Source organism: Plecotus auritus (genome assembly GCF_963455305.1).
Source record: "Plecotus auritus genome assembly, chromosome: X".
Lineage (NCBI taxonomy): Eukaryota > Metazoa > Chordata > Mammalia > Chiroptera > Vespertilionidae > Plecotus > Plecotus auritus.
In genome coordinates, this window is record NC_137784.1 from 115718068 (window position 1) to 115729131 (window position 11064).

An 11064-nucleotide genomic window follows, 5' to 3' on the forward strand; every position below is an offset into this window, starting at 1 on the left:
AAGTTATTAAAATATGCAACAATATTCTATAGTCATATAATCATTGCTTCTCCGGGGGAGGGAGATGCTGTTGACTGGGATGACATTTTTCTGGAACTGATTATAGGCTGAGGTTATTTATAGAATGACAATACTTGGGCCTTTTTCTGCCATCCTAATACTCAGTAGTTAGCATTCCTTTTCCATGTGGTTAAAGTTCCATGCAACTGGCTATAACCCAAAGGCAATACCCTATTTTAGGTGCTAGGGAAATTAATTCATATATTGGGAACCACAAAATGGAAGCTGTCCCAGTGGCCTGGCCCATTGTCACAAACCTAAGCCCAAGTCAGCCTATATTTATATGAAACCTTAACATATACCAATCACAATCCTCCAACTCAACTTTAGATAGCTCACCTTAACCTAGATAACTGGACCTGGTAATACCTCAGTCCATGGTTTTCCCTTGAATAAAGGACAAATGTTACTAAGTTGTTTTGGCATTAAGTATCAGAGGTAAGATGTATATATAACTGGCAGACAGAGAAACAAAATTGTGAATACAGAAACATATTAATCATGTGCTGGTTTAACAGCAATGCTGAAGGACTTTAGTCCAAGGTGGATTCACTGCCTACTGAGTTTCCATACCAATTTTACCAAGAGTTAAGTAAGAAAGATTAAGAGCACTACAGTACATCTTTGCTATTTTAGCTCCTAATTTGTTATTGCCCCCATTTCATTTCAGGGTAAGGATTAAATGAAACCAAATTACCTTGATGCCTACATGGAGCTCACTCCCCAAAGAAACGAAGTCCAGTGACAGCAATAGGCCACCTCAGTGACTATGTTCCTTAATAACTGCTCAAGTGCCAACAGTGGATGAGAACGTTTTGGGGAAGGGGCCAGGTTAATGTCATATTTAAAAGTAAAGTAGCCTGGCCAGTGTAGCTCAGGGGTTGAGAGTGGACCTATGCACCAAGAAGTCACAGTTCAATTACTGGTCAAACCACATGCCAGGGTTGCAGGCTTGATCCCCAGTGGAGGATGGGGGTTTGCAGGAGGAAGCCAATCAATGATTCTCATCATTGAGGACTCTCTCCCTTCCACTCAGAAAAAAAAGTCTAAATAAATTCCTTATTGCAAATAAGAACCCAGGACCACAAAAATGCTATTAAGTTTTATTAAGTTTCAAATACAAAACATTCCGAAAATTGATCTATAATACCTATGTTCTATATTCAAATAAACAAGGAAAACACTATCATTCTGGTTTGTTTTTTATAGCCAGTATAAAGCCAGAAATATCAAGACCAATTCTTTTCCAACAAGAGCAGAATTAAGTCTGCTGGGTCAGTAAACTACTTGCCAAATGGCTGTTTTGGTCATTTAAGCATACTTCCTAATTTGAATTTAGTATTGATATTTACTATAATTAATCTCAATGTTCTACACTATCTTCAAGATATCTAAATAAAATCTCAGGACTCAAAAGCATAAACCCAAGTAATTTAAGATTATAGGATTGAGGAAGACAGCTATATAAGTGCAACAGCCATTTAAAATTTGGCCAATACCCTCATGGTCTGTGATTAAGAGCCTGTCAAATGAGGGTTACACCTTTTTTTATTATTTCCCACAATCACAAATGTTGGATATGATAGTACTGCTATTTTACTATGCAAAAATTCTTGAGTTGATTTTTCTAACCCAACAACTCAACTCTGTTTCCTCTGAGAACAGATTTTATACTATTGGCTCCTATCTCCAACATAATGAAGCTGTATTCGGATTTGTTTCCAAGATAGGAGGTGGGGGTAACATAGGCTAACAAAAATAGTTTAAAAAGCCAAGTGGCCCAATTTTGTTTCCAGTTTTTAAATGTGCTTTCAATCATTTCAGCCACGTTTCCAGATATTACTCTTTCCTTCAGTTGTTTTATGACTTAGTCCCAGTTCTGGATAATAAACAGCAGAGTGTTTCACTTGCTGAAAATCTGATAGAGCTACCGCTTATGCCTTTAGTTTTTCTACTTAACTTTCTGACATTGATAATTAGGAAGTTCTAAATTAAAGTTGTTCCTAATGACTTTGGCTAAACAATGAAAGCCAAAGCTATAAAATCTACATAAAGAACCATAAGCGCTCCTCACTACCTCCACTTACCAATTTCCTTAATTGCTCCCCTTTCTCCATCTGTCAATTATTACTTAAGTTTCTACCACTCCCTAGTTAAGAGTGCTAACCAACACTGATGCCTTTGTCCAACAGGAACCCTTGAAGGCAAAAATCTATTGCTTGCACCAAACCAATTCTGATGAGCACTGCTTATGCAACTGTTGTGCCTTATGCACATTCTGCATTCTTCTGCTTCAACAACTCTGTAAAATGAAAAGCACGTGATCAGGTCAATTTCTCTCCCTTACCTATTCTTTAAATACATGCTATTTTGTTGCTTTAACTGGCAACAATGCATTTGCTTTAAGTTGTAAACTCTAAAAGCAACCATAAATACCCAGTACAATTCCTGTAAGCATCAATTTAGTGTAATCAAGACTATATAACTATCATTACACCAATAAAATTGTTTTTCAAACTGGGAACTTAGCAGCTGCATCTAGTCTCCCTTTAGTGGATTTGTACTGTGTGCTGTAATCCATCAGGTGCTGATAATAGGAAGCTTGCTCATTTGCCAAAACATAAGCTATACATCTCCAGTCAACAACTGCTTATGCAGAAATAGCACTAACAAATTTTATACATTGAAAAATAGCAAAGCATTACAGGACTGAGCCATAATGGAATTATACCTGTTTAAAACAGCTTCACCCTACATTCAAACCAGCAGTTATTATGCAAGGTGTTGCCCATTACAGCACCTAACTTGATTCCCCCCCCTTTACAATGTACCAATACCCTAACCATGCAAAGTGGCAAAGCTTGTCTTTAAATCTATAAAAGCTACCATGCTTTTAAAACTTACCTTAGCGTTTGATTTCTCTTGCTGCCAACTTTAGTCAGCTTTATCTAGTGTGAATAAATCAGCATTCCGTGACCATAATCCTCAACCTGTAAAAATTAAATAGGTAACTAGTTATCTCTAGTCAGAAATACTTCAAAACTTGCCTATAACTTACTGCCCCCTTTGCCAGAAAGAAAAGGCAAGTTCAGACTTGCAGCTTAAGGTATTTCATGGTCTACTATTTCACTTAAGTGGTGGAAGATTCACTGGCTTGGGATGGACTGGAATGGCTTAAATGGTTAAGTTGCATGGCTTATGGATTCTCATTCTGTTCCAATGGTGCACTGCCATGTTAAATCCATAAGTTGAACGGACAAAACTTATTTGAAGGAATATGTGCAGTATAAGGATTTTTAGTTGGAGGTCTTCAAGTTTACTATATTCAAGAGCATCTTTTTCAACTTCGTGGCTGGACCTGGGTCATGCTGCCTCAGGTTTTGCTTTTTAAAGACCACTTGCAAATAGATTTTCTCCATACAGTGTAGTTTCACAGAAAAACAAGTCAGGCATCCAACTAAATGTCAAGTTTGCAATGGCTTACAGGGGTAGGGAGAGGGGCACCCCAAACTTAAGCCATTTCCTATATTGACTAAAAATCTAATTCAAAAAATGTTAAAATATGTGAAGCATGTTTAAAGGTCTTCATCAAAAACTTAAAAAGTTACCCCCTCCCAAGCCCCAGGTGGCTATTGGTAAACAGCTGTACTAAAGGCCTTTAAGTGTCATACATGCTTTAAAAAAAAATCCAAGAGTTGAATTTGGAGAACTTCTAATATGCTATAGAACACTTTGCTTTTCCAAAAGTTTTTTTTTTAATCTAGAAAGCATTTCCACTGCCATGAGGTACAGTATGTTTCACTGTACTATGAGGAAGTGTTCAATTTCGACTTAGACGGAAAAACTAGTTTGCTTTGCTTACCATCTTTGCTGTTTCACAGGCATTTGATGCTTTAAATCTGATGTGGAATGCTGATAGATTCACTTTTTAGAAGTCATAAGCCTTTGAGAAGTTGGAGATAACTTCATTGCTTATCTATTTTCTCCTTTGCAATCAAGCTGTTCCTTAAAAGTGAGACACTACAGAGTTGCAAAAATTTGAAACAGTAAGAGCAAGCACCGTTTGCAGCTTCATGGTTGGTTTTGGCCAAACTTTTTATTTAGTATTCTGTAGTTGCTTAACACACACTTAAATGATCTTACTGGGGGAGGGGGGAGGGGGAGGTTCTTGTAGATTCCCAAGGAAATGTCAGAAAGACAAAATATGGCCAGCACTATTGGTTTTGGGTTTACTGGGTGAATATCACTTTCTTTACATAAGCATCTGATCTCAGGTTTTTCATACTGATAACATTTGAGATTTCAGTTTGAAGACTGTAATGATATCCTAAGAGTAGCATACCCCAACCACCCTCTAATAGCTAGCTTCTTTGTATAGGCAGAGGGATTCATCTCTCCATTTTAGATGGCTAGATGTTTGTAGTTCTTAGAATTGCTTGCCTCATTAACTGGGGAAAAAATTAGAAAGTGGCCTTTTGGGACACTTTTACTTGGAAAATTACAACACTAGTACACAAGTCAAGCCTTAACACATTTAACATTTGCTTGTTGAAAGCAATGTCATAAGATCAAACATGTTTTACTTTTTTCCTCACAAGAACATAAAAATTATGAAAGGGGAACTTAACAGGAAATTTGAAAAATGTAACACAATTTTTCCTTTTAGTAGTCCTTGGGTAGTTATGACAGAATAGGTTCCACTTTCTGTTTGTTTCTTTGAACAGGGATTTTGGTCCAAAGTTTTGTTTTTAATATCTGCTTCTGCCTCCCCCTCTATCAGATCGGCTTCCTCCACGGCCACCACCCCTGGGTGCTCCGCGGCTTGAACTGCTGTAGGAATCACGTGGAGGAGGGTACCCCCTTTCCATAGAAGGGGGAAGCCCTCTTTCTTGTCTGCCAACCCGATCACGACCACTTGAGTAGAGATCACTTCGGCTGCTTGAGTAACTGTCTCGACTTCCACCATATCCGTCTCGTGAGCTGCTGTAATCATCATAGCGACTGCTTCCACCATAAGATGGCGGGGGCCCTCGTGTAGGTGGAGCACTACGTGAGTTACCTGCAGGGTCAATGGTCAGGTAATATGGCAACACTATAAATTGTATATATACAACATTTAAATCTGAATTTACAGAATTTCTGTATTAAACTTTTACTTTCTCAACTGGGAGGTTTTAAACTCTGCCATTGCTGGCCATTAACAGGGATTTGCTCATTTGCTGAGATATGGAAATGGATGGGTTTTAATGTTTGTTTGAAAAGACTGAAGACGGTGTGTATTTCAAGAGGATATTCCAGACAGCTTGTTATTTTATAGTAGACACTCAGCCACTTTCCAGTGATAAGTTGCAATTTTGAACTGTAGACTTTCCTTCATATTGGAATGGTAAACATTTGTTGTTGTTAATAAAATTTTTTAAATTGTATTTGCACTGTTGGGGGAAAACACATAAGGCTGCCAATTTAAGCAAGCAAAATCCCCCTCCAAAGCAAGCAAACAGCCTCAAAGAAAAAAAACTTATAGAAAAACAACAACAACAACAACAAAAGCCCCTCACAAAACTAGGAAAAGCCCAGCTGATAGTTATTCCCTTAAAAGCAAGCAAACATCCCTTTAAAAGCAAGCACCACACAGCCTAGTAAATTGGCTCATGAACCTAAAAACTCAAGCTGATGATATTCAAAGACACTAAACCAGTATCTTACCATAACTGTCATATGAATCCCTGTAGGAACCACCACTTGGATGATCTGAATAGTCACGATCACGACCATAGCCATCTCTATCACTAAATTAAAGAGAAAAACTTGTAAGCCCCAGAGCATCAACCTTTACAACATTTTACAGCAAAATCATGGAAGCAAAGTCACTTACCTATAGCCTCTTGATGGATAGTCATCACGTGAACTGGAATGACCATAATCACGATAAGTATAATCTCTTGGTGGTGGAGCATAATCTCTTGTATCACGAGAGCTTGGGTAATCTCTACTTGAGTAGCTACCAAAACAAAAATAACTTGTTTGATGCTTTGGATGAGCTTTCCCTTCAACACTAATCATTTGTAAGAGGGAGCTATTACATTTTCCGGTTACCTGTCTTTAGTAGAATATCCATCATCTCTTGGGGACAAATAAACATCTCTACGGGAAGGCAGGGGTTCCCTTCGAGGTGGGCCTCCATAACTATCTCTTCCACGTGACACAGGAGCTTAAAGAAAAACCATTATTAAAATATACTCAAAAATAGAAAATGAAATGGGAATTTATAGTCAAGCAATGAAAAATCGTGATTCAATGACATTATGACCTAGAACTATACCATATTTTGTTCTCTAAAATTTTCTATTCACACCTAAATTCTTTTTAATGCATATTTACTGTATGTACCTAGATCAACTGGGGTCTGTCAGTTTTAAGTATAATTTTTAGGATTCACCTCTCAATCTTTTGTGTTATGGTGGTAGGACAGGTTGTCATAAATGGAAACTTACCTCTTCCTCCCATTCCACTGCTGCTGCGAACTGGTCCTGAAGGAGCAGATCTTTTAGGAGGAGGACCCCCACTTCTCGGTGGTGGTCCTCTTTTTACTGGAAGTGGTCCCCTGGAAGAACTCATGTTAAAATTCATGGAATAGCCACCATCATCTACATTAGAATAGAAAAGAAAAATGTTAATATTCACAAGAATCAAGAAAAGGCTATAAAAGTTCTTTGCTTCATCGAGAATATTTGTTCAGTTGGGGAATCTTGCTTTAGTTTCCACACATACAAGACTTGAGCATGTGCCCGGCCTGTGTGGCTCAGTGGTTGAACGTCAACCTATGAACCAGGAGGTCATGGTCCAAGCACATGCTGGGGTTGTGGGCTCCATCCCCAGTGGGGGATGTGCAGGAGGCAGCAGATCAATGATTCGCTCATCAGTGATGTTTCTATCTCTCTCCATCCTCTCTGAAAATAACTGAGGCCCTAACCAGTTTGGCTCAATGGCTAGAGCGTCGGCCCGCAGACTCAAGGGTCCCAGGTTCAATTCAGGTCAAGGGCATGTACTTTGGTTGCCGGCACATCCCCAATAGGGGGTGTGCAGGAGGCAGCTGATACAAGTTAGTGAAATAAAAAAGGATAATCTTAAAAAAGTTATCTGATAAATTGTTTAATTTTCATATGCCAAATCAGCTAGGCCTATCAAAAATTCTTTTTGCAAGTGTCTTTTCCTAGAGTGAACTATTTGGATAAATAGTGTATTTTCCATCATTTAAAAATACTGTATGTAATTTAGGATTTGATGCCCCATTTTTAAGTCACTATCACTTTGGTAGATAAGCATGTGGTCTCAATTTCAAAAGCTGGAGCCCTTAAAGACTTATACAAAGCACTTATGTTATGGATTTGCAGTTCCTAACAAACACCAAGCATGAGGTAGATCCAAATTACCCATGTGCCCTCCACGTGAGGGAGGTCCCCTGGTTCCTCCACTTCCTCCTCTTCCGCCTCGAAGACCCCTTGGAGGGCCTCTGCTTCTTGGAGGTGGAGGTGGTCCACGTCTACCAGTTTCAAATGATGGTTTAGTGGCTTGTTCTACCTTGATGGCTTTTCCATCTAAGGACTAAATAATTAAGTGTTTAGTTACATCATCATTTAAAAAGATATTGCACATCCACTGCACACTGACAGCAATGGCCTTGAAAATGTAATTACAGGTAAATTTTGCTAATTAATCTAAGAAAAATAATACAAACAGTCATGGTGTTACTTTTCCGTTTACTTAAAATGCTTACTCATCTTTAAGACTGATACTGATGATATGAGCCAAACAAGGTGGACCCACTGCACTACTGGTGGATAAAATTTTAAAACAAGGCCGGCTATGAACTTATCAAAGCTAATAACCAAAAGGAAAAGCCAAGTTATTAAAGCAGTTTATAAATCCCAGATAAAATAAACAGCACACACTATTCTGAACTGAAAGACTTGCTAAAGTATTACCTGTAAATTTGGCTATAAAATTACAAAGGGTTACGATCACAGGGTCCTGGAAAGTTATACACCAAAAACAAAATTCAAGAGATGCCATGCCCTAAGGCCTGACTTGGCTATTTTATGCACTAAGGAACACTGCATTAGTATGCAGACAATCTCACCTTTCCATTCATATCTCTGGCTGCATCCTTAGCATCTGCTGGGCTTTCAAAGGTGACAAAAGCAAATCCTCTTGATTTGTTGGTTTCACGATCTTTCATCAAGAGTACTAAAAAGTCATTTTCGGGGGAAGGGGGGAGGGGGGAAGTGTTATTCTGGTTCAAATGAATTAACAAAAGTGAATTTTTAAAAAAGAAAGCTCAGAACTTCTTAGAGGACAAAATACATTATCATTTCAGATGATCATTGCAATTAAATTCATCATAGCTTCCCTTTTTAATTACAAAATAACCCTGGATATACTCTCAGATAAACTCACCTTCCACTATCCGTCCATATTTGCCAAATACAGCTTCAAGGGCTTTCTCATTTGTTTCTGTATTGAGGCCACCAATAAAGAGCTTTCCTGGGCGATCAGCTTCAACCATGTTTCCCCCCTGGTAAGAGTCTATTGAAAAAGAATATATACAGTATGTCACTGGGAAAAGTTCCAAGTTTACCGGACACATGAATTTATCGGAGTGCATTTCTCTTATTTTTCTAAAACCATTATTCCTTAATAACTAGACACCAAAAGCGATATCTTCTAAGCAGGAAACCCAAATTAACTACTTAAGCCATAGCGCAGTTTCCATTAAACTGATTAAAAGGATCAATTTAATCTATGTGTTTACCCTTAACCCACCCTGGCAGTTTTAATCTAGTAACGGCTACTCAACATTTACAAGTTTGTTTTAATCTCAAATTTGTAGCCTTTAAACAATTACATCCTAATTACCCTGAAGACTATCGACTCATTCAAGGTCACACACAGGCCAGACGCAAGTCCTTAACATCAAGCTCTCTTCGGAGGACTCTGTATTTCCTTATTAGGATTCCCTGGTAAACTTATTTAGAAATTTCAAGTTTAAGCCAAGTTATGCCTCCCGTTCTTCACCAGTCCGTGGCCCGCCAAAAAGGTCACAAGAACCTTAAAAAGTGTCAATATAATTTCATATTAAATAACGGTACGTGAAATCGCGCACTGGAATGTACACGACTGCAGCAGAACCCAATTAAAACCGTCACTAAAAACCGCGTGGAAAACACAAAATGGCGACACTTGGACTCAGCCCAGAACAACCGGCATCGGTCAGAGGAGTAACTTTTACCATCAGCAGTGGCTGGGAAAATTCAAAGGGCTTCCTCTTCAAGGCCCCACCAATGAACAAGGACCCCGCGTAAAACTGCACGTGCCTATCTGTAGCGCCGGCGCCATCCCAATGCAGGTACCGCGGTGGCGTGGTCTCCTCGTCCAGCCAAAACCCGGACCTCCGCCACCACCCCGGCAGGCGACAGTCAAACTTTCTCCAAGCATACAACTAAATGGACCCACTACATTTGTTTCCCTGCGACACTCTGCTTTATCTAAATAGGTCGGCACCTTTGGGTTCCTAAAATGGCGCCCGCCAGCCCTATCTCCTGGGAGATAATCTCAGATTCTAACATGACAAGAGTGCCAAGAAAAAGGCCGAAGGAAAGGACACACTTACCGGAGGGGTGACGACGGTTTCAAGCTCCTACGAGCTCGCTGACAGAGGCTTTCCTAGCCGCTCAGCACAAGGGAGGGCCGCCGGCACCGAAGACGGAAGACAGAACCTGCAGGAACTACTGCGCAACGAGGGCGAACAAAGGAGACAGCAAACTTTATACTGCCCGGGAACGAGGCTGAAGGACCCGGATGAAAACGGAGCTTAGAATTTGAAACGCAATGGAGAGGTGTGAGCAGTTCCCAGTCTCCCCATTGGCTGTCTTTTCTGCCATTCAGTCTTAGTTCCTCCCCATTTCCGGGCCCACAGCTCTTGGCCAGGGCTCGTTCCTAACCGTTTTCCCAGCCCCCACCCGTGCGCCGTAAACCCGCGTTTTTGCTTTTCCGTTGAAATGGTTCACTGGCTGCATTTACTAAAGAACTGAAATTAATTGCGTGTTCTAGTGACCGGGGAACGTTGCTAAACTTTAACATAACTGGTTTAATTCTCAAAAGTAGCGTGATGAGGGTAGATACTTCTATGACAATTTTGCAGAAATGGAAAACAAAGAAGTATAGATGATAAAATATTTTTTCCCAAAATATATTTAACCAGAACTTTTAGCATATGGATAAAATTCTGATAAATGAATATCGGGGTGAGGGGGGCATACAAAAAGGCAGCAGATAAACTGAACACCTAAATGGTAGGCTCTGCTTGGCTATGAGAATACAACCCAGAACAAGTGAGACAAGGGCAGGGCACCTCCATGGGTAAGGCTGCCAGATTTATCGAAGAAAAATACAGGACTCCCAGTTAAGTTTGAAGTTCAGATATTTTATTTTCAGTTTAAGTATCATATACAAAAAAATTTATTTATTGTTTATCTGAACTTCAAATTTAACTGGGCATTGTGTATTTTGTCTGCCATTGGGGGGGATTACAAAATTAAAATTTTTCTAATTTCTTTAAAAGCTAAAACAGCAACAACAATTAAAACAATTAATTGCGTGTTGTGATTAGTGCCAGGGCTGAAGTAAACTAGGTGCTCTGATGGACAATATTTGGGAGACCAAATTTGATCTAGACATCAGGGAAGGTCTGTCTAAAGACGTGACTTTGGAGATCATATATAAAGGGGAAAAAAGAAACCAGCCATGGGAAAGCTGGGGGACGTAGCTTTTCAGGAAAAGAAAAGAGTACTAAGCATAAAGTGGGGTTAAGAGTTTGCACGTAGCAAAGGACAGAAAGAGATCCAGGGAGACAGGAATTTAAGGTTATAAAAGGAGGGAGTTAAGGTAAATAGAACATGCGAATCCATTAAAAGATTGCGGGGCTAAAGTGTGGAGGCAGGGACA

The 11064-nt window shown here is 39.5% G+C and overlaps 1 protein-coding gene across 2 annotated transcripts; it reads right to left on the reverse strand.

Moving 5' to 3' along the window:
- Window positions 1-1151: 1151 nt before the first annotated feature.
- Window positions 1152-9953, reverse strand: RBMX (RNA binding motif protein X-linked). Of its 2 annotated transcripts, none has more exons than XM_080652646.1 (11): window positions 9731-9953; window positions 8518-8646; window positions 8201-8307; window positions 7494-7665; window positions 6555-6707; window positions 6157-6271; window positions 5936-6079; window positions 5767-5849; window positions 3923-5119; window positions 2965-3050; window positions 1152-2362 (listed from the first exon to the last, which is right to left on the reverse strand). In XM_080652646.1, exons 2-9 carry the CDS (start codon window positions 8624-8626, stop codon window positions 4809-4811), a joined length of 1194 nt encoding a protein of 397 aa, XP_080508772.1. In that variant the 5' UTR covers window positions 8627-8646; window positions 9731-9953; the 3' UTR covers window positions 1152-2362; window positions 2965-3050; window positions 3923-4808. The 2 variants fall into 2 exon arrangements, with proteins under 2 accessions (XP_080508772.1, XP_080508773.1); XM_080652647.1 differs by having other exon boundaries at window positions 5936-6061; window positions 9731-9917.
- Window positions 9954-11064: the final 1111 nt, after the last annotated feature.

What these genes read in the sequence shown, in the direction of transcription:
- RBMX (XM_080652646.1), bottom strand. Translation starts at nt 8,626, where the DNA reads ATGGTTGAAGCTGATCGCCCAGGAAAGCTCTTTATTGGTGGCCTCAAT. An exon ending in ATATGGACGGATAGTGGAAG is followed by an intron (nt 8,308 to 8,517) that starts GTGAGTTTATCT and finishes ATGACTTTTTAG; the next exon opens with TACTCTTGATGAAAGATCGT. An exon ending in GGATATTCTACTAAAGACAG is followed by an intron (nt 6,080 to 6,156) that starts GTAACCGGAAAA and finishes GCATCAAACAAG; the next exon opens with TTATTTTTGTTTTGGTAGCT.